Source organism: Coregonus clupeaformis, chromosome 10 (assembly GCF_020615455.1).
Source record: "Coregonus clupeaformis isolate EN_2021a chromosome 10, ASM2061545v1, whole genome shotgun sequence".
Classification (NCBI taxonomy): Eukaryota; Metazoa; Chordata; class Actinopteri; order Salmoniformes; family Salmonidae; genus Coregonus; species Coregonus clupeaformis.
In genome coordinates, this window is record NC_059201.1 from 27,689,614 (window position 1) to 27,711,878 (window position 22,265).

Genomic DNA, 22,265 nt, shown 5'->3' on the forward strand with positions numbered 1-22,265 from the left:
GGAATAGGGCTTGGATTAGGGACTGAATGAGATGTGGCATATAAAGTGTGGGTGCATGCATATACAGTGCATTCGGAAAGTATTCAGACCCCTTTACTTTTTCCACATTTTTTTACATTACAGCCTTATTCTAAAATTGAGTAAATCGTTTTTTCCCCCTCATCAATCTACACACAATACTCCATAATGACAAAACAAAAACAGGTTTTTTGAAATTTTTGCAAATGTAATAAAACAAAATAAATGAAATATGTAAATGTATTAAGTATTCAGACCCTTTACTCAGTACTTTGTTGAAGCACCTTTGACAGCGATTACAGCCTTGAGTCTTTTTGGGTATGATGCTACAAGCTTGGCACACCTGTATTTGGAGAGTTTCTCCCATTCCTCTCTGCAGATCCTCTCAAGCTCTGTCAGGTTGGATGGGGAGCGTGGCTGCACAGCTATTTTCAGGTCTCTCCAGAGATATTCGATCGGGTTCAAGACCGGGCTCTGGCTGGGCAACTCAAGGACATTCAGAGACTTTTCCCAAAGCCACTCCTGCGTTGTCTTGGCTGTGTCCTTAGGGTCGTTGTCCTGTTGCAAGGTGAACTGTTGTCCCAGTCTGAGGTCCTGAGCGCTCTGGAGCAGGTTTTCATCAAGGATCTCTCTGTACTTTGCTCCGTTCATCTTTGCCTCGATCCTGACTAGTCTCCCAGTCCCTGCCGCAAAAAAACATCCCCACAGCATGATACTGCCACCACCATGCTTCACCTTAGGGATGGTGCCAGGTTTCCTCCAGATGTGACGCTTGGCATTCAGGCCAAAGAGTTTAATCTTGGTTTCATCAGACCAGATTTTTTTTTTTCTCATGATCTGAGATTCTTTAGGTGCCTTTTGGCAAACTCCAAGTGGGCTGTCATGTGCCTTTTACTGAGGAGTGGCTTCCGTCTGGCCACCCTACCATAAAGGCCTGATTGGTGGAGTGCTGCATAGATGGGAGAACCTTCCAGAAGGACAACCTTTTCCACAGATGAACTATAGAGCTCTGTCAGAGTGACCATCGGGTTGTTGGCCCTTCTCCCCCAATTGCTCAGTTTGGCTGGGCGGCCAGCTCTAGGAAGAGTCTTGGCGGTTCGAAACTTCTTCCATTTAAGAATGATGGAGGCCACTGTGTTCTTGGGGACCTTCAATGCTGTTCTACGGACAATTCCAGGATGCACCTGAGCTCAATTTCGAGTCTAATAGCAAAGGGTCTGAATACTTACGTAAATAAGATATTTCTGTTTTTTATTTTATATAAATGTGCAAACATTTCTAAAAACCTGTTTTCGCTTTGTCATTATGGGGTATTGTGTGTAGATTGCTGAGGAAAGAAAAATGTGAATCAATTTCAGAATAAGGCTGTAACGTAACAAAATGTGGAAAAGGTCAAGGGATCTGAATACTTTCCGAAGGCAAAGTATACAAAACACAGCTCTTTTCATAACATAGACAGACCAGGTGAATCCAGGTGAAAGCTATGATCCCTTATTAAATCCACTTCAATCAGTGTAGATGAAGGGGAGGAGACCGGTTAAAGAATAATTTTTAAGCCTTGATACAATTGAGACATGGATTGTGTATGTGTGCCATTCAGAGGGTGAATGGGCAAGACAAAATATTTAAGTGCCATTGAACGGGGTATGGTAATTGGTGCCAGGCACACCGGTTTGTGTCAAGAACTGCAACGCTGCTGGGATTTTCACGCTCAACATTATCCCCTGTGCATCAAGAATGGTCCACCGTCCAGCCAACTTGACACAACTGTGGCAAGCATTTGGAATCAACATGGGCCAGAATCCCTGTGTAATGCTTTCGACACCTTTTTAAAGTCCATGCCCGTACGAATTGAGGCTGTTCTGGTGGCAAAAGGGGGGGTACAACTCAATATTAGGAAGGTGTTCCCAATGTTTGGTATACTGAGTGTATGCTGACACTGTTTTGCTTCTATCCCACTGGGCACATGCAGTTGTCTGTGGGGAGTTAAGGCGTCAACATGCTTCCCAGCCGAAACAGTTCGGAACAGTTTGTGCATATATTATGATGACATTGTGACGTTTATGTTCGTTTTGGACTTCGGCACGTTTTTTTCCGGCTGTCCGGCAGACCCCCAAAAAACTTGAGGCAAGCCGAATCAGTAGCCGAAATCTTCGCCCCCTCATCTGCGATTGGTCAACAGTAGGGATTCTTCAATGAAGTGCCTGAGACGACTCATCCTCCTGCAAAACATTTTCACTTCAGAAATACTGCACCGAACATCCTAGTCAGATGCAAAATTGCGCGACCAAGGTCTCCTCGGCAAAAGCGTCAAAATTAATGACAGACTTCTTGAGTTTTCTTAATTCTGACTATTTTGAGGAAGTGTATACTGGCTACGGTGTCTCAAAATGGACAAACAGTACTATTGCCGCTTTTTTCTCACTTTGCAAGCGAAGGTCTTTTAAGGGAGTATGCAAACACACTCGTTTGGTTCGGCTAGCCGAGCTTGGCTAGGCGCCAGCCGAACTGAAGCATGCTGATGCCTTCAGGAGGGATGATGGGAGAAAGGGGGTGGGGTAAGGGGGAGGGGTAAAGGAGCAGCAAGAGGAGCAGCCTTGAGTTCCTGTTCCTTAACCCCTCGAGGCTAGTCTCAGAGGCATACAAGTCTGACCACACTACAACTAACTCCATCAATTCAGCATCTCCTAATGAATTATCATTTCTGTCCAAACAGAACAATTATAATAATACATTTTCAGGATGGAAAAACGTTTTCAGTGTAACCTTAAATGACTAAAACCAGATATAACGTATGTAGAAAAGATAATGGACCTATATGTTTTTTTATAAGAACATCTTTGAGAACTAACAATCACCAAAATCAAAGCTCAACAGTCAGAGAGTATCAACAATTCAAAACATTATGCATTCAGGAGTATTTCTGTTATGGCATGGGGCCCCCATTGATTTTGTTATAATGTTTGAGTCACTCAGATAGCATAAACCATGGAAAAATTTAGAATTGCATGAAATTAGCTTTAAAACCGCAACATTTTATCTCTGCCAAATGGCAAAATGTGTAGAATTGCAGGAAATACATTGTGTTACTGCAGCCAACGAGGGCCTCAAAAATGTTCTGAACCACTGGCCATGTCAATGGCCACGCCCATTTTGATCAAGAAAAAAACCTGAATAACCAGGAATGAGGGAGATATTTTCCTACAGAAAAGCCACTTCATTTATGAAATGGCTACATCCTTGACTATCTTACAATACAAATAAATGGCTCTCTTTTTGATTATATAAACATTATAACAAGACAATATTCAAATTGCGATGTCCTCAGTCTCACCTTTCTCACCAGTCACTTTCACAGCAGAGGGATCACTTTAGGCTTACAGGAGTTCAGACAACAAACACTTTTGGCAAAGCAAACTCCTCAGAAAATAGGGCAGAAGTGTCTATGGGAGTGTGAGATGTCCCCTAGGTTGCACAGAGAGACAAGAAAGCTGCTATTTCGGGGACGGGCATGAATCATGTCACCCCCATTGGATTGGTGCTTCAAAATGAGACCTTCCCCAGGGAGAAGCTGTCTTACTTTAGATCAGCCAGAAGTTTTAGGTTAGTCCATCTCTTTTATCATCAAAAGAACAAGAGGTCTGAGAACACTGAAAATACGCTTCCAGGAACTCAACACAGAAGCCACAGAGGAAAGTAATCACTATCAGGATGAAATCGCATCCTCACACACAACCTGTGAGTGTGTGTTTGCTGGAGGTGAGTGTGGAGGGGTTGTGGTATGTATCCCAGAGACTCCTCCCTTCATTGAATCCCTCTTGACAATGCCTTTTGTTGACTTAAACTAATGATGATGTCAGCCTAATGACATTTCAAAAGACATTCAAAGCCCTTTGTTCACCCCCCAGCCCAAGATCCATCCATCCAAAAGCTGGGCCCTGCACCCCATCACTCAAACCAATTTATATATTTTTTTTAATAAAGTGCTTTTCAAATATAAACTCAGCAAAAAAAGAAAGTCCTCTCACTGTCAACTGGGTTGATGTTGATTTTCAGCAAACTTAACATGTGTAAATATTTGTATGAACATAACATACAACATAACATGGCCCCGTGTAGCTCAGTTGGTAGAGCATGGCGTTTGCAACACCTTTTGGAACTAGACTTGGCGCTCCGGTACAGTCTACAACGTGACTGGAGTCTTTGACAACACCGCCTAGTATACAGGTCCTAGATGGCAGGAAGCTTGGCCCCAGTGATGTACTGGGCCGTCCGCACTACCCTCTGTAGCACCTTACGGTCGGATGCCGAGCAGTTGCCATACCATGCGGGGATGCAACCGGTCAGGATGCTCTCGATGGTGCAGCTGTAGAACTTTGAGCCTAATCTTTTCAGTCTCCTGAGGGGGAAAATGGCTTTGTCGAGCCCTCTCCACGACTGTCTTGTTGGTAATGTGGACACCAAGGAACTTGAAACTCTCGACCCGCTCCAGCCCTGTCGATGTGAATGGGGGTGTGTTCGGCCCTCCTTTTCCTGTAGTCCATGATCAGCTCCTTTGTCTTGCTCACGTTGAGGGAGAGGTTGTTGTCCTGGCACCTCACTGACCTCCTCCCTATAGGCTGTCTCATCATTGTCGGTGATCAGGCCTACCACCGTTGTGTCATCAGCAAACTTAATGATGGTGTTGGAGTCGTGCTTTGCCACACAGTCGTGGGTGAACAGGGAGTGCAGGAGGGGACTAAGCACACACCCCTGAGGGGCCCCCGTGTTGAGGATCAGCGTGGCAGATGTGTTGTTGCCTACCCTTACCACCTGGGGTCGGCCCGTCAGGAAGTCCAGGATCCAGTTGCAGAGGGAGGTGTTCAGTCCCAGGGTCCTTAGCTTAGTGATGAGCTTTGTGGGCACTATGACTACAGCTCAGCATTCAACACCAATGAACAGCATTCTCACATAGGTGTTCCTTTTGTCCAGGTGGGAAAGGGCAGTGTGGAGTGCGATTGAGATTGTGTAATCTGTGGATCTGTTGGGGCGGTATGCAAATTGGAGTGGGTCTAGGGTTTCCGGAATGATGGTGCTGATGTGAGCCATGAACAGCCTTTCAAAGCACGGCTAAGCAGGAATCAGGAGGATAGAGCTATGGTCAGACTTGCCAAATGGAGGGCGAGTGAGAGCTTTGTATGAGTCTCTGTGTGAGGAGTAAAGGTGATCTAGAGTTGTTTCACCTCTAGTTTTACAGTTGACATGCTGGTAGAAATTAGGTAAAACGGATTTGAGTTTTCCTGCATTAAAATTGCCGGCCACTAGGAGCGCCACCTCTGTGTGATCATGTTCTTGTTTGCTCATGGCCCTATACAGCTCGTTGAGTGCAGTCTTAGTGCCAGCATCGGTTTGTGGTGGTAAGTAGACAGCTACGAAAAATATTGCTCTTGGTAAATAGTATGGTCTACAGCGTATCATGAGGTATTCTAACTCAGGCGAGCAGAACCTCGAGTCTTCCTTAATATTAGAGCTTGTGCACCAGCAGTTGTTAACAAAGAGTTTGCCCAATGCTGCCATTCTGTCCTGCCAATGCATAGAAAAAACAGTTAGATTGATATTTTCCATGTCCTTGGTCATCTACGATTCAGAGAAAGATAGGATATTACAGTTCTTCGGATCACGTTGATAGGATAGTCTCAAACTCAGCTCATCCAGTTTATTCTTCAGTGATTGCACGCTTGCCAATAGACCGGAAGGTAGAGGTGGTTTATCCACCCTCCGACATAGTCTCGCCGGCCTCTATAATGGCGCCTCTTCCTTCTTCAAGTGTCGGGATTTGGGCCTGGTCCGGGATTAACAGAATGTAATTCGCGTCCGACTCATTGAAGTACAAATCCTCATCCAAATCGAAGTTAGTGATTGCTGTTCTGATGTCCAGAAGCTCTTTTCAGTCATAGGAAATGATGGCGGAAATATTACGTACAAAAAAGTTACGATCAGTGGAAAAAAACACAAAATAGCACAATTGGTCAGGAACCCTTAAAATGGCTGCTATTCCCTCCAGCGCCATTATTAAGGTGTGTGTCACAAGGTGTGAGGAGGACATACCTAAGCATAGAACCAGAAAAACAGGTTGACGTTTGAGTTTCCTTTGACTACACATGTGCTCTCATCCTGTCTTCTATGGGGTGGGGTAAGATGATTACTGGTTGAATACACAAAAATGTTGTGTAATGAATTGTTTGAGCTCTGCTTTGACAGTGCTAAAATGCACAAACATGAGTAGGTATCAGTATGAAAAGGTACATACAGATACAAACCATCATATAACTCAATTGACATCCACACACACGCCTTGCAGCCCTTACAGGTGTCAGTCAGACTGGTGGATCAGATATACAAATACCAAATACCCAAAGCCATGTACATGTAGACATGCACACACACATACACACCATCAGCATAGCCTAGACAAAGGAACAGTCTGTAGGTTTTCAACAATGCAGCTACACACCACAAACCCGGTAGTTTCCCCCCTGCCCAACTGATGCTTGACTATGTCAGTCTGTGTCTACACAGCACTGAGCGTTTCCCTGCTAATCCCCAGCTAATGCTCTGACACAGTGAACAGTACGGCATGCTATAGACCTCACCATCCTCCAGCCTTAGAACGGGGCACTGGGCTGAAGGAAACAACCATACAAGTGAAAGAGCTGGGTAAAGATACTAGAGGTGGTGGTTTATGGTGGTTTACACTGTCAAGCTCCCTTTCTGTAATCTGCAATGCAGAGATAATACTCTGCTCTGTGCTCCATTGTTCAGGTGGCATGTAGAGCTGATGCTAGGAGAATCTGCAGATACACTCACTCACCAAACATCTCCTCTACCATCATCCAATAGCTTTCGTGCACAAACAGAAACATACACACATATGCAGACAGACAAGCACTTATGCAAGCTGACACGTTATAGAGAGAGGACAAGCACAAGACAAAGTCCTACTGCACCACATACAAACTCTGCAGGATAAAACTAGACAGAGAAAAAGTGCTACTAGTGCCCCCCATCTGTGCCTGTGTGCTAGACATAGCTGAGCCCGCTTGCTTGCGTGTGTGCCGATCTCCATCGTCCCTCTTCACTTCTGCCCATCCCCCTCTCCACCCCCGATCCCGACCCCACCCTCACCCCCGACCCCACCCCATCACTTTAGCCTATACACAAGCCATCCACCATGCTCCAGCCCGGCGATACATCACACACCTCCCCTCACACACAAAAAATAATAGCAGCAACAGCAGACAAATCAAAGCCCACTTGCCTTGATGCAGAGAGAGGGAGAGTGAGGAACAGAGAGAGGTAGAGCAGTAGCCCATTGACTGCAGCAAGGATCCTGCTGATCTCTCTATGCAGGGCAGGCAGGCAGGCTGAGGCACAAACCCCGAGAGGAGAGCTCTGCTGCTGCCGAGCCGACCACAGTTACGAGAAGAAAACAACGGCGGAGAAGAGGGAGCAGCAGCTACAGCAGAGAAAATAAGATTGGGAATGCAGAGCGGGAATAAGATCGGGAATGCAGAGCGGGTGAGGTGACCGCAGGGAAGCCGACCAACACCGGAAAATTGGAGAGGGAAAAGAGGGGAGCAGAGGGAGACAGAAGAGAGAGAAAAGTGAGAGCGAGGAGAGAGAGAGATAGTGGGCTGTGGTAGTCGGAGATGGAGAGGGGCTGTGGTGAGGCTAGTGTTAGAAGGCAACTGTGTGATTGGAGGAAAGGAAGAAGAAGGAACCAGAGTCATCACGCTGCTCTTCTATGCTGTAGCTGATATTCCCCGTCCAGGACAACAATAGGTGTGTGGATCTGTAGAAGGGCAGGCAGGGAGAGCCAGGTGGCCAGGTCACTTCCTGTCTACTAGGAACTGAGGACAGGCGACAATAACGTCACAGACACAGACACACTCTGATTATATGAATGATGAAAGAGTGGAGTCAAGCATCGTCTTGGAGGTGTGTGTGTGTGTGTGTGTGTATAAGAGAAGGGGAGTTTGAGCTGTATGGTTTGAGCACCAGAGAGGAGAGGCTTGAGGAGGATTTCCCCAGTCAGGAGTAGAGCAGAGCATGTAGGGTTAGGCCATCCCTATCCCTGGTCCTGTCCCCCCACCTCCACACTCCACCATCTGTCACCTCCAGTTGCTTTCTGTCCATTAATCACAGCCTCCTCACACACGCCCTAGCTGATCCACAGACACATCTTTATCACCACACACTGACCTCCAATCACCAGAGCCTGGACGGGCAAGGAGAGAAACCAAACCACTGCCGAAAACATAACCAGTACTGGTGCCCTTTCACCTCCTCTCTCCGCATCTATACTGTGACTATTTGTAAGTAATGAATCCAATAAATACATGTATTCTTCTTATTGCTGCATATCATATTGTACAATGGTACACCTTCATGGTGGTATGTTTCCTTCCTTGGTTAACCATAATACAATTTATCAGGATGTCAAAAGGAGTAGGAGTCAGGAGAGAAGAGCTAGGCCTTTGGTAATTAAAATGGCCATTATGACCAGACTAGCACAATCCAGGCCTGTCTGGCTGACATATGGTGCACTGGGTAATTCCAATAAAGTCCTGAGGAAAAAGCCCCTGGAATACAGATAGCAATTTGCGTGAGAGGGTCATGAATAAACTAATTGAAAATCCAATGATGAGAATCATTAGGAAAAAGCCTTGTCAGGAGTAGGGTATAGGCCAAGCAGGCCTCTCAATGCACACATTAAAGGATGTATCTGGGGCATTAGAAAACATGCTTGGATAACAAGGCATTGAAGGAGAGGAATTTAATTACTACTCAAGACCTTGATAATGTCTCCCGAGTGGCGCAGTGGTCTAAGGCACTGCATCGCAGTTCTAGCTGTGCCACTAGAGATCCTGGTTCGAATTGTGCGCCACATGGGGCGGCGCACAATTGGCCCAGCGTTGTCCAGGGATGTAGCTCAGTTGGTAGAGCATGGCGTTTGCAAAGCCAGGGTTGTGGGTTCGATTCCCATGGGGGGCCAGTATTTTTAAAAAAATGATGTATGCACTCACTAACTGTAAGTCGCTCTGGATAAGAGCATCTGCTAAATGACTAAAATGTAAATGTAAAATGTAAAATGTAAATGTAGTAGACACGTTGAATTGTGGGTAACCTAGCCAATAAATAAAATACTGTATGTTTTGTATAACAAATAAACAAGGAATGCCATCCCATCCATAAATGCCAAATGGCAGTTGCCGACTACAACACATCTACAGTTGAAGTCGGAAATGTACATACACCTTAGCCAAATACATTTAAACTCAGTTTTTCACAATTCCTGACATTTAATCCTAATAAAAATTCCCTGTTTTAGGTCAGTTAGGATAAACACTTTATTTTAAGAATGTGAAATGTCAGAATAATAGTAGAGAGAATTATTTCTTTCAGCTTTTATTTCTTTCATCACATTCCCAGTTGGTCAGAAGTTTACATACACTCAATTAGTATTTGGTAGCAATAACTTTAAATTAATTAACTTGGGTCAAACGTTTCGGGTAGCCTTCCACAAGCTTCACACAATAAGTTGGGTGAATTTTGGCCCATTCCTCCTGACAGAGCTGGTGTAACCGAGTCAGGTTTGTAGGCCTCCTTGCTCACACACGCTTTTTCAGTTCTGCCCACACATTTTCTATAGGATTGAGGTCAGGGCTTTGTGATGGCCACTCCAATACCTGGACTTTGTTGTCCTTAAGCCATTTTGCCACAACTTTGGAAGTATGCTTGGGGTCATTGTCCATTTGGAAGACCCATTTGCGACCAAGCTTTAACTTCCTGACTGATGTCTTGAGATGTTGCTTCAATATATCCACATAATTTTCCTTCCTATGCCAACTATTTTGTGAAGTGCACCAGTCCCTCCTGCAGCAAAGCACCCCCACAGCATGATGCTGCCACCCCCGTGCTTCACGGTTGGGTTGGTGTTCTTCGGTTTGCAAGCCCCTTTTTCCTCCAAACATAACGATGGTCATTATGGCCAAACAGTTCTATTTTTGTTTCATCAAACCAGAGGACATTTCTCCAAAAGTACGATCTTTGTCCCCATGTGCAGTTGCAAACCGTAGTCTGGCTTTTTTATGGCGGTTTTGGAGCAGTTGCTTCTTCCTTGCTGAGCGGCCTTTCAGGTTATGTCGATATAGGACTCGTTTTACTGTGGATATAGATACTTTTGTACCTTTCTCCTCCAGCATCTTCACAAGGTCCTTTGCTGTTGTTCTGGGATTGATTTGCACTTTTCGCACCAAAGTACATTCATCTCTAGGAGACAGAACACGTCTCCTTCCTGAGCGGTATGACGGCTGCGTGGTCCCATGGTGTTTATAATTGCGTACTATTGTTTGTACAGATGAACGTGGTACCTTCAGGCGTTTGGAAATTACTCCCAAGGATGAACCAGACTGGAGGTCTACCATTTATTTTCTGAGGTCTTGGCTGATTTATTTTGATTTTCCCATGATGTCAAGCAAAGAGGCACTGAGTTTGAAGGTAGGCCTTGAAATATATCCACAGGTACACCTCCAATTGACTAAAATGATGTCAATTAGCCTATCAGAATCTTCTAAAGCCATGACATCATTTTCTGTAATTTTCCAAGCTGTTTAAAGGCACAGTCAACTTAGTGTATGTAAACTTCTGACCCACTGGAATTGTGATACCGTTAATTATAAGTGAAATAATCTGTCTGTAAACAATTGTTGGGAAAATTACTTGTGTCATGCACAAAGTAGATGTCCTAACCAACTTCTTTGTTAACAAGACGTTTGTGGAGTGGTTGAAAAACGAGTTTTAATGACTCCAACCTAAGTGTATGTAAACTTCCGACTTCAACTGTATATCCTAAAAATAACCCATTCTATTCCCCTATGTTATGTGTATGACTGCACAGTCTCCTAGTCACACGGTTGATCTCGCTTCCTTTTCTCTCTCTCTCTGTCTGTCTGTCATGGCTAGCACATTATCACCAGGGAATTCCATCTCCAGTATCAGGAGGATGATAATCGAAGCTGCTGTAAAGGGATTGGTCCACACAGCTGGATTTAGGATCCACCTGGGAATGGGGAGAACAGGCGAGGGCATCCATCTATCTCTCTGGCCACAGAGAGGAGAGGAGTGAATATTGATCACATCCATCTCTACTGCAGTCCCCCCACATCACTGGGAAATGCCCCAGCATGGCCCAGTGTTGTTAGGACCTCTCCACATTATAGACACTGGGAAATATGATGAAGCCAAAAGGTACCTCTGGATTTCCTATACACAATCTATACAGGACAACTAGTCCACAGAAAACATGTCCAAATCCTTGGACATCATGTAACGTACTGTACATCGTGAGAAGAAATAGGAGTGAAGATGGGCGTGAGGTTCTGATCAAGATGTAGTGTGTTTAATCACTCTGTCTATTAATCGAGCGGCACGAAAGCCTCCAGGCCTATCAACCATGGAATGCGCTGGACCTTCTCACTCTAATCAAATAGTATTGGGAAACGTAAATATCTGTCTGATTGAATGGTAAAGAGGATTGAGAGCATCTGCTTCATAGTCATCTGGTTCCAATCATCAGTGGGAGGAGGAGACCATCTACTGCTGTCTGTGTGTTGTCCAGTGCTCACGACTCGCATAGTATTCTGAGTATCTGTATCTCTGAGGGGCAAGAGGCTCCATTAAAACCAGACAACCCATTTGACCATTCAGATAACACAGAGACATACAGCAACATGAGAGTGACTAGCCATAACCACCAATGTCCAGTGTGAAGCTTCACTAAACAGCACAGAGTCCTTGCAAAGCTACAAACCAGCACAGTAAACCAATGACACAAAGATTAGGAGGAAGAAGATGACGATGAGGAGGAGAACTTAAAGGGTGTGAGCTACTCACAAGGCACGGCATGGCGGTAGAGGTTGTCTCGAATGGTCTGCTGCAGCTCGTGGTCCGGGGAGGACTTCTGGAAGCGCTGGCTCAGATAGTGCTTCAGGTCCTTATTCAGCTTGGTTCCTGTAGGCAGCCAGACAAACAGGAAGACATGTGTTAACTACATCACAACATGGACGCCCCGACTGTACATAACAGCAAATCCAAACAACATGGCTGCCATGCATTTCGAGAGCACACAACTCTCACAGTCCATTTCATTACGTCCATAGAAACCAGGGGAGAACGACTGCCTCCTCTCATTGAAGCCACGGAAGGTCAAGGCCGACCGTGGTACTGCAGACATTGTTAGCAGAAAACAGGATCCCTCATTATAGTGAATGGAAAAATAGCAATCATCGTGGTCAATTTTTGTGAAGCAGCTCAAACTGTGCATTTTATGTCTCCATGAAACGCCATCTTAACCTACTTCATTTGGCTTCAATGCGCTATTGAGTCTTTAAATAGGAATGAATGGTGTCACGTGATCTATGGCTTTGTCTATTCATATATACAGTCATTGATAGAAACACACCAGTCGGACATGAATAGGCATAATATAACTGAGTAGACAGCTCTCTCTCCCCCTCTCCCTCCCCTGCAAACCTTCCATTGTCACTCGGAGGGGTACCTGGCTAGCTCCCTCTCTCCCAGATTGTAGACAGTCAGTCCTGTAGTGCCAGTGCTGCCTGGTGGCTCAGCCCCCTCCCACAGCTATGCCATCTGTCTCTCAGACACACAGTGGGAAGACTAACTGGTAGCCGCTAACACAGTGCTAGTGGCAGAGAGAGAGGTGCCAAACGCTTTCCTGTTGACACATCACACTGACACGGACTGGGAGAGCCCACTGTACATCAATGCCAGTCAGCACATTCTCACATGCAGGGTAATTTTCACACAATATTTACAGAGCCAGCCTACTATCTCAGAACTAAGGTTATGTACACACATACTAAGATACAGTATATGCTATGATTTTATCACCATTTACATGCCAGTACCTTCTGCAATGGACCCAAGTTTTCTACAGTGCATATCTGTATAGGGTGGTGCAATAATGATCCATTGAGCTCAATGACCATACATTATTATATTTCTGTGCTTCTGTAATCTGTATGATGTAACACCCCTCTGTGTGATTGACAGATACATTCCAACCACAATCTCTGAGCCTGTTTTTGGCCAACTCGGGCAAACAGGCTGCTGGCGAATTAAAAGCACCAGATTGTGTTGCCATGGAAACAGTGTGTGTGTGTGCACCACTGTGTAGGACTACACTGCTGGTAAATAAAGCCAGAGACCTCTAATAAGATGATTGAGGCAGCTAGCCTAGCTAGTGCAGGCAGACTAGTACACTGTTCTGTGTGTACTGCAATGAAGGCTACTGCTCTGCTCTCAGCCATCCAGACATGTGAGGCTCTTCCCCGCTGTGCCAGACCAGACAGACACCTGTCAACAGTGCCTCCTCCACAGTGAAAAGTTAATGGCCATTCCTCAAACTAATTATGTTCCTCTCTGTCCTCTGGCTTTTTGGCCCAGCCACTGGAATTGATTTGAGATGTGTCTCTGCACCTGTGTCTCTGCACCTGTCGGAAAGATATCAGTTTGTCTCTGTGAATGGTCTGTCCTCCGACAAATCAACTGTACATTTCGGTGTTCCTCAAGGTTCCGTTTTAGGACCACTATTGTTTTCACTATATATTTTACCTCTTGGGGATGTTATTCGAAAACATAATGTTAACTTTCACTGCTATGCGGATGACACACAGCTGTACATTTCAATGAAACATGGTGAAGCCCCAAAATTGCCCTCGCTAGAAGCCTGTGTTTCAGACATAAGGAAGTGGATGGCTGAAAACTTTTTACTTTTAAACTCGGACAAAACAGAGATGCTTGTTCTAGGTCCCAAGAAACAAAGAGATCTTCTGTTAAATCTGACAATTCATCTAGATGGTTGTAAAGTCGTCTCAAATAAAACTGTGAAGGACCTCGGTGTTACTCTTGACCCTGATCTCTCTTTTGACGAACATATCAAGACTGTTTCAAGGACAGCTTTTTTCCATCTACGTAACATTGCAAAAATCAGAAATTTTCTGTCCAAAAATGATGCAGAAAAATTAATCCATGCATTTGTTACTTCTAGGTTAGACTACTGCAATGCTCTATTTTCCGGCTACCCGGATAAAGCACTAAATAAACTTCAGTTAGTGCTAAATACGGCTGCTAGAATCCTGACTAGAACCAAGAAATTTGATCATATTACTCCAGTGCTAGCTTCCCTACACTGGCTTCCTGTTAAGGCAAGGGCTGATTTCAAGGTTTTACTGTTAACCTATAAAGCGTTACATGGGCTTGCTCCTACCTATCTTTCCGAGTTGGTCCTGCCGTACATACCAATACGTACGCTACGGTCACAAGACGCAGGCCTCCTAATTGTCCCTAGAATTTCTAAGCAAACAGCGGGAGGCAGGGCTTTCTCCTATAGATCTCCATTTTTATGGAACAGTCTGCCTACCCATGTGAGAGACGCAGACTCGGTCTCAACCTTTAAGTCTTTACTGAAGACTTATCTCTTCAGTAGGTCATATGATTGAGTGTAGTCTGGCCCAGGAGTGTGAAGGTGAACGGAAAGGCTGGAGCAACGAACAGCCCTTGCTGTCTCTGCCGGGCCGGTTCCCCTCTCCACTGGGGTTCTCTGCCTCTAACCCTGTTGCAGGGGCTGAGTCACTGGCTTGCTGGTGCTCTTTCATGCCGTCCCTGGGAGGGGTGCGTCACTTGAGTGGGTTGAGTTACTGACGTGATCTTCCTGTCTGGGTTGGCGCCCCCCCTTGGTTTGTGCTGTGGTGGAGACCTCTGTGGGCTATACTCGGCCTTGTCTCAGGATTGTAAGTTGGTGGTTGGGGATATCCCTCTAGTGGTGCGGGGGCTGTGCTTTGGCGGAGTGGGTGGGGTTATATCCTTCCTGTTTGGCCCTGTCCGGGGTTTCTTCGGATGGGGCCACAGTGTCTCCGGACCGCTCCTGTCTCAGCCTCCAGTATTTATGCTGCAGTAGTTTATGTGTCGGGGGCTGGGGTTAGTTGGTTATACCTGGAGTACTTCTCCTGTCTTATCCAGTGTCCTGTGTGAATTTAAGTATGCTCTCTCTAATTCTCTCGTTCTCTCTTTCTCTCTGAGAACCTGAGCCCTAGGACCATACGTCAGGACTACCGGGCATGATGACACCTTGCTGTCCCCAGTCCGCCTGGCCTTGCTGCTATTCCAGTTTCAACTGTTCTGCCTGCGGCTACGAAACCCCCTACCTGTCCCAGACCTGCTGTTTTCAACTCTTTAATGATCGGCTATGAAAAGCCAACTGAGAGACCTGAGCCCTAGGACCATACGTCGGGACTACCGGCCGTGGTGACTCCTTGCTGTCCCCAGTCCGCCTGGCCTTGCTGCTATTTCAGTTTCAACTGTTCTGCCTGCGGTTATGGAACCCCTACCTGTCCCAGACCTGCTGTTTTCAACTCTTAATGATCGGCTATGAAAAGCCAACTGAGATTTATTCCTGATTATTATTTGACCATGCTTGTCACTTATGAACATTTTTGAACATCTTGGCATGGTTCTGTTATAATCTCCACCCGGCACAGCCAGAAGAGGACTGGCCACCCCTCATAGCCTGGTTCCTCTCTAGGTTTCTTCCTAGGCTTTCGCCTTTCTAGGGAGTTTTTCCTAGCCACCGTGCTTCTACACCTGCATTACTAGCTGTTTGGGGTTTTAGGCTGGGTTTCTGTACAGCACTTCGAGATATTAGCTGATGTAAGAAGGGCTATATAAAATAAAATTGATTGAAAATTGATTGATGAATGATTCTGTCCCTTTGAAAACCTCCTACAGCTGTGTGTGTGTGTGTGTGTGTGTGTGTGTGTGTGTGTGTGTGTGTTGTGCATGCCATAAGCATTCTATACACTGCCTTTGGAAAGTATTCAGACCACTTGACTTTCCCACATTTTGTTACGTTACCGCCTTATTATAATTATTATAAAAAATAAAAATAAATCCTCTGCAATCTACACACAATACCCCATAACGACAAGGCAAAAACAGGTTTGTAGAAATTTTTGCAAATGTATTAAAGTAAAAAAACGGAAATACCTTGTTTATATAAGTATTCAGACCCTTTGCTATGAGACTCGCAATTGAGCTCAGCTGCATCCTGTTTCCATTGATCATCCTTGAGATGTTTCCACAACTTGAATGGAGTCCACCTTTGGTAAATTCAATTGATTGGACATGATTTGGAAAGGCACACACCTGTCTATATAAGGTCCCATAGTTGACAGTACATGTCAGAGCAAAAACCAAGCCATGAGGTCGAAGGAATTGTCCGTAGAGCTCCGAGACAGGATTGTCTCGAGGCACAGATCTGGGGAACGGTACCAAAAAATGTCTGCAGCATTGAAGGTCCCCAAGAACACAGTGGCCTCCATCATTCTTAAATGGAAGAAGATTGGAACAACCAAGATTCTTCCTAGAGCTGGCCGCCTGGCCAAATTGACCAATCGGGGGAGAAGGGCCTTGGTCAGGGAGGTGACCGAGAACCCAATGGTCACTCTGACAGAGCTCCGGAGTTCCTCTGTGGAGATGGGAGAACCTTCCAGAAGGACAACCATCTCTGCGCAGCACTCCATCAATCAGGCCTTTATGGTAGAGTGGCCAGATGGAAGCCACTCTTCAATAAAAGGCACATGACAGCCCGCTTGGAGTTTGCCAAAAGGCACCTAAAGACTCTCAGACCATGAGAAACAAGATTCTCTGGTCTGATGAAACCAAGATTCAACTCTTTGGCTTGAATGCCAAGCGTCACGTCTGGAGGAAACCTGGCACCATCCCTACGGTGAAGCATGGTGGTGGCAGCATCATGCTGTGGGGATGTTTTTCAGCGGCAGGGACTGGGAGACTAGTCAGGATCGAGGCAAAGATGAACGGAGCAAAGTACAGAGAGATCCTTGATGAAAACCTGCTCCAGAGCGCTAAGGACCTCAGACTGGGGCGAAGGTTCAGCTTCCAACAGGTCAACGACCCTAAGCACACAGCCAAGACAACACAGGAGTGGCTTCGGGACAAGTCTCTGAATGTCCTTGAGTGGCCCAGCCAGAGCCTGGACTTGAACCTGATTGAACATCTCTGGAGAGACCTGAAAATAGCTGTGCAGCAACGCTCCCCATCCAACCTGACAGAGCTTGAGAGGATCTGCAGAGAAGAATGGAAGAAACTCCCCAAATACAGGTGTGCCAAGCTTATAGTGTCATACCCAAGAAGACTCAATGCTGTAATCGCTGCCAAAGGTGCTTCAACAAAGTACTAAGCAAAGGGTCTGAATACTTATGTAAATTTGATATTTCCGTTTTTTTATTTTTTATAAATTAGCAAAGGTTTCTAAAAACCTGTTTTTGCTTTGTCATTATGGGGTATTGTGTGTAGATTGATGAGGGGAAAAAAGATTTAATCAATTTTAGAATAAAGCTGTAACGTAACTAAAAAAGTCAAGGGGTCTGAATACCTTCCGAAGGCTCTGTAGGGGTCAATTCTGGCTTTGGTCCTCCCTCTCCCATCCAGGAATATCATTGTGTCTTAGTATTTAGCATTTTATTAGGATCCCCATTAGTGACTGCTAAAGCAGCAACTGCTCTTCCTGGGGTTCACACTTAATGTCTTGATCCCTAAACAGTTTACCAGCCATTATTCAGACCAATGGAGAGTCTCAGACACGCACACACAGCTAGCATGCCAGCCTGCCCATCTGACCACGTCTGAGCCTTGGGCAATCACCACCATCAGCCCTCCAAGATCTAACCAACAGGAGACATACCAGGGCTAGGGAGGAGAGGAGGGGAGGCTCAAGGGGTAAAGGTGGACAAGGCAGAAGGGGAGCTACTGTGAAACAGTGGGCAGATTAAAGATAGAATATTGAGTAATCCAGTAGTGTTGCAGTATGATAAGACTTGTAACAGAGGGCTAAAAGTGGAGATCTGTCTGGTGAATCACTGCCTCCAGTAACCTCCAGTAGCCATTACATAACAACTCATTGAGTTCTACATCTCCCATCCTCTCGCAGGAGGGGATTGACAGTCTAACCTGATGGAAAATCCAATCAAATGTATTTGTTACATGCGCAGAATACAACAAGTGTAGACATTACAGTAAACGGCTCACTCACATGCAGTTTCCCAACGATGCGGAGTTAAATAATAATTTTAAAAAACAAGAAAGAAATAAAACACACAAGAATAAGCTATAAACAAGGAGTACCAATACCGCATCAATGTGCAGGAATTCGTGGTAATTGAGGTAGATACAGTATGTACATGTAGGCAGGGGTAAAGTGACTAAGCATCAGGATATACAGTGAGGGAAAAAAGTATTTGATCCCCTGCTGATTTTGTACGTTTGCCCACTGACAAAGAAATGATCAGTCTATAATTTTAATGGTAGGTCTATTTGAACAGTGAGAGACAGAATAACAACAAAAAAATCCAGAAAAACGCATGTCAAAAATGTTATAAATTGATTTGCATTTTAATGAGGGAAATAAGTATTTGACCCCCTCTCAATCAGAAAGATTTCTGGCTCCCAGGTGTCTTTTATACAAGTAACGAGCTGAGATTAGGAGCACACTCTTAAAGGGAGTGCTCCTAATCTCAGTTTGTTACCTGTATAAAAGACACCTGTCCACAGAAGCAATCAATCAGATTCCAAACTCTCCACCATGGCCAAGACCAAAGAGCTCTCCAAGGATATCAGGGACAAGATTGTAGACCTACACAAGGCTGGAATGGGCTACAAGACCATCGCCAAGCAGCTTGGTGAGAAGATGACAACAAATGGAAGAAACACAAAAGAACTGTCAATCTCCTTCGGCCTGGGGCTCCATGCAAGATCTCACCTCGTGGAGTTGCAATGATCATGAGAACGGTGAGAAATCAGCCCATAACTACACGGGAGGATCTTGTCAATGATCTCAAGGCAGCTGGGATCATAGTCACCAAGAAAACAATTGGTAACACACTACGCCGTGAAGTACTGAAATCCTGCAGCGCCCGCAAGGTCCCCCTGCTCAAGAAAGCACATATACAGGGCTGTCTGAAGTTTGCCAATGAACATCTGAATGACTCAGAGGAGAACTGCGTGAAAGTGTTGTGGTCAGATGAGACCAAAATGGAGCTCTTTGGCATCAACTCAACTCGCCGTGTATGGAGGAGGAGGAATGCTGCCTATGACCGCAAGAACACCATCCCCACCGTCAAACATGGAGGTGGAAACATTATGCTTTGGGGGTGTTTTTCTGCTAAGGGGACAGGACAACTTCACCGCATCAAAGGGACGATGGACGGTGCCATGTACCGTCAAATCTTGGGTGAGAACCTCCTTCCCTCAGCAAGGGCATTGATAATGGGTCGTGGATCGGTATTCCGGCATGACAATGACCCAAAACACACGACCAAGGCAACAAAGGAGTGGCTCAAGAAGAAACACATTAAGGTCCTGGAGTGGCCTAGCCAGTCTCCAGACCTTAATCCCATAGAAAATCTGTGGAGGGAGCTGAAGGTTCGAGTTGCCAAACGTCAGGCTCGAAACCTTAATGACTTGGAGAAGATCTGCAAAGAGGAGTGGGACAAAATCCCTCCTGAGATGTGTGCAAACCTGGTGGCCAACTACAAGAAACATCTGACCTCTGTGATTGCCAACAAGGGTTTTGCCACCAAGTACTAAGTCATGTTTTGCAGAGGGGTCAAATACTTATTTCCCTCATTAAAATGCAAATCAATTGATAACATTTTTGACATGCGTTTTTCTGGATTTTTTTGTTGTTATTCTGTCTCTCACTGTTCAAATAAACCTACCATTAAAATTATAGACTGATCATGTCTTTGTCAGTGGGCAAACGTACAAAATCAGCAGGGGATCAAATACTTTTTTCCCTCACTGTATAAACAAGACAGGACTGAATGCTTGCGATGACACAGGCCCTTTAGACTGAAGTTTGATTTGCTAATTGATACCTACTGTACAAGGGCAGGCAATCACTTAGAAACATGCCAAAGGCCCACAGAAGGGTCATCCATCCATCCTACTGCAGCACTCGGTGCACTGTGGTGTGCAATCACTGATTGATGACTGATACTGACTGGAGAGGATATCAAACAGCAAACAGGAGCACAGACAAACATATACAGTGGGGAGAACAAGTATTTGATACACTGCCAATTTTGCAGGTTTTCCTACTTACAAAGCATGTAGAGGTCTGTCATTTTTTATCATAGGTACACTTCAACTGTGAGAGACGGAATCTAAAACAAAAATCCAGAAAATCACATTGTATGATTTTTAAGTAATTCATTTGCATTTTATTGCATGACATAAGTATTTGATCACCTACCAACCAGTAAGAATTCCGGCTCTCACAGACCTGTTAGTTTTTCTTTAAGAAGCCCTCCTGTTCTCCACTCATTACCTGTATTAACTGCACCTGTCCACACACTCAATCAAACAAACTCCAACCTCTCCACAATGGCCAAGACCAGAGAGCTGTGAAAGGACATCAGGGATAAAATTGTAGACCTGCACAAGGCTGGGATGGGCTACAGGACAATAGGCAAGCAGCTTGGTGAGAAGGCAACAACTGTTGGCGCAATTATTAGAAAATGGAAGAAGTTCAAGATGACGGTCAATCACCCTCGGTCTGGGGCTCCATGCAAGATCTCAGCTCGTGGGGCATCAATGATCATGAGGAAGGTGAGGGATCTGCCCAGAACTACATGGCAGGACCTGGTCAATGACCTGAAGAGAGCTGGGACCACAGTCTCAAAGAAAACCAATAGTAACACACTACGCCGTCATGGATTAAAATCCTGCAGCGCACGCAAGGTCCCCCTGCTCAAGCCAGCGCATGTCCAGGCCTGTCTGAAGTTTGCCAATGACCATCTGGATGATCCAGAGGAGGAATGGGAGAAGGTCATGTGGTCTGATGAGACAAAAATATAGTTTTTTGGTCTAAACTCCACTCACAGTGTTTGGAGGAAGAAGAAGGATGAGTACAACCCCAAGAACACCATCCCAACCGTGAAGCATGGAGGTGGAAACACCATTCTTTGGGGATGCTTTTCTGCAAAGGGGACAGGACGACTGCACCGTATTGAGGGGAGGATGGATGGGGCCATGTATCGCGAGATCTTGGCCAACAACCTCCTTCCCTCAGTAAGAGCATTGAAGATGGGTCGTGGCTGGGTCTTCCAGCATGACAACGACTTGAAACACACAGCCAGGGCAACTAAGGAGTGGCTCCGTAAGAAGCATCTCAAGGTCCTGGAGTGGCCTAGCCAGTCTCCAGACCTGAACCCAATAGAAAATCTTTGGAGGGAGCTGAAAGTCCGTATTGCCCAGCGACAGCCCCGAAACCTGAAGGATCTGGAGAAGGTCTGTATGGAGGAGTGGGCCAAAATCCCTGCTGCAGTGTGTGCAAATCTGGTCAAGACCTACAGGTAACGTATGATCTCTGTAATTGCAAACAAAGGTTTCTGTACCAAATATTAAGTTCTGCTTTTCTGATGTATCAAATACTTATGTCATGCAATAAAATGCAAATTAATTACTTAAAAATCATACAATGTGATTTTTTGGATTTTTGTTTTAGATTCCGTCTCTCACAGTTGAAGTGTACCTATGATAAAAATTACAGACCTCTACATGCTTTGTAAGTAGGAAAACCTGCAAAATTGGCAGTGTATCAAATACTTGTTCTCCCCACTGTACACACTCAACACACTGTGTACACGGCACACACACACACACACACACACACACACACACACACACACACCTCTAATAAGTGCTTGTTCAGCTGACTTAATGAGTCATTGACCACAGATAGCCCAGTGTGAGATGAAAGGTTGCATCATCTCCTTGAGCTAATCATTTGAACTACTTCAACTGAAATCAATTTTACCTCATTTCTACCAGCATGTCACCTGTGCAAGTAAAGGCGAAAAAACTATAGATCACCTTTATTCCACACATACAAAGCTCTCCCTCTTCTCCATTTGGCAAATCTGACCATAACTCGATCTTCCTGATTCCTGCTGGGTTGGGTTGGGGTAAGGGAGGGGTAGAAGGATTACTTTATCCTATCCCAGGTATTCCTTAAAGAGGTGGGTTTTCAAATGTCTCCGGAAGGTGGCGAGTGACTCCGCTGTCCTGGATTTGAGGCTAGCAACACTGAACTATGCATGAGAGAACAA

The 22,265-nt window shown here is 45.2% G+C and overlaps 1 protein-coding gene across 9 annotated transcripts in view; it reads right to left on the bottom strand.

Moving 5' to 3' along the window:
* The window catches only part of LOC121575844 (membrane-associated guanylate kinase, WW and PDZ domain-containing protein 1-like), a 196,256-nt gene that overhangs the window by 84,603 nt on the left and 89,388 nt on the right, over positions 1-22,265 (bottom strand). For all 9 annotated transcript variants that reach the window (XM_045222938.1, XM_045222937.1, XM_045222936.1 and 6 more), the window contains exon 2: positions 11,953-12,069. In XM_045222938.1, the coding sequence (XP_045078873.1) occupies positions 11,953-12,069 (117 nt within the window). The remainder of the gene's footprint in view (positions 1-11,952; positions 12,070-22,265) is intronic.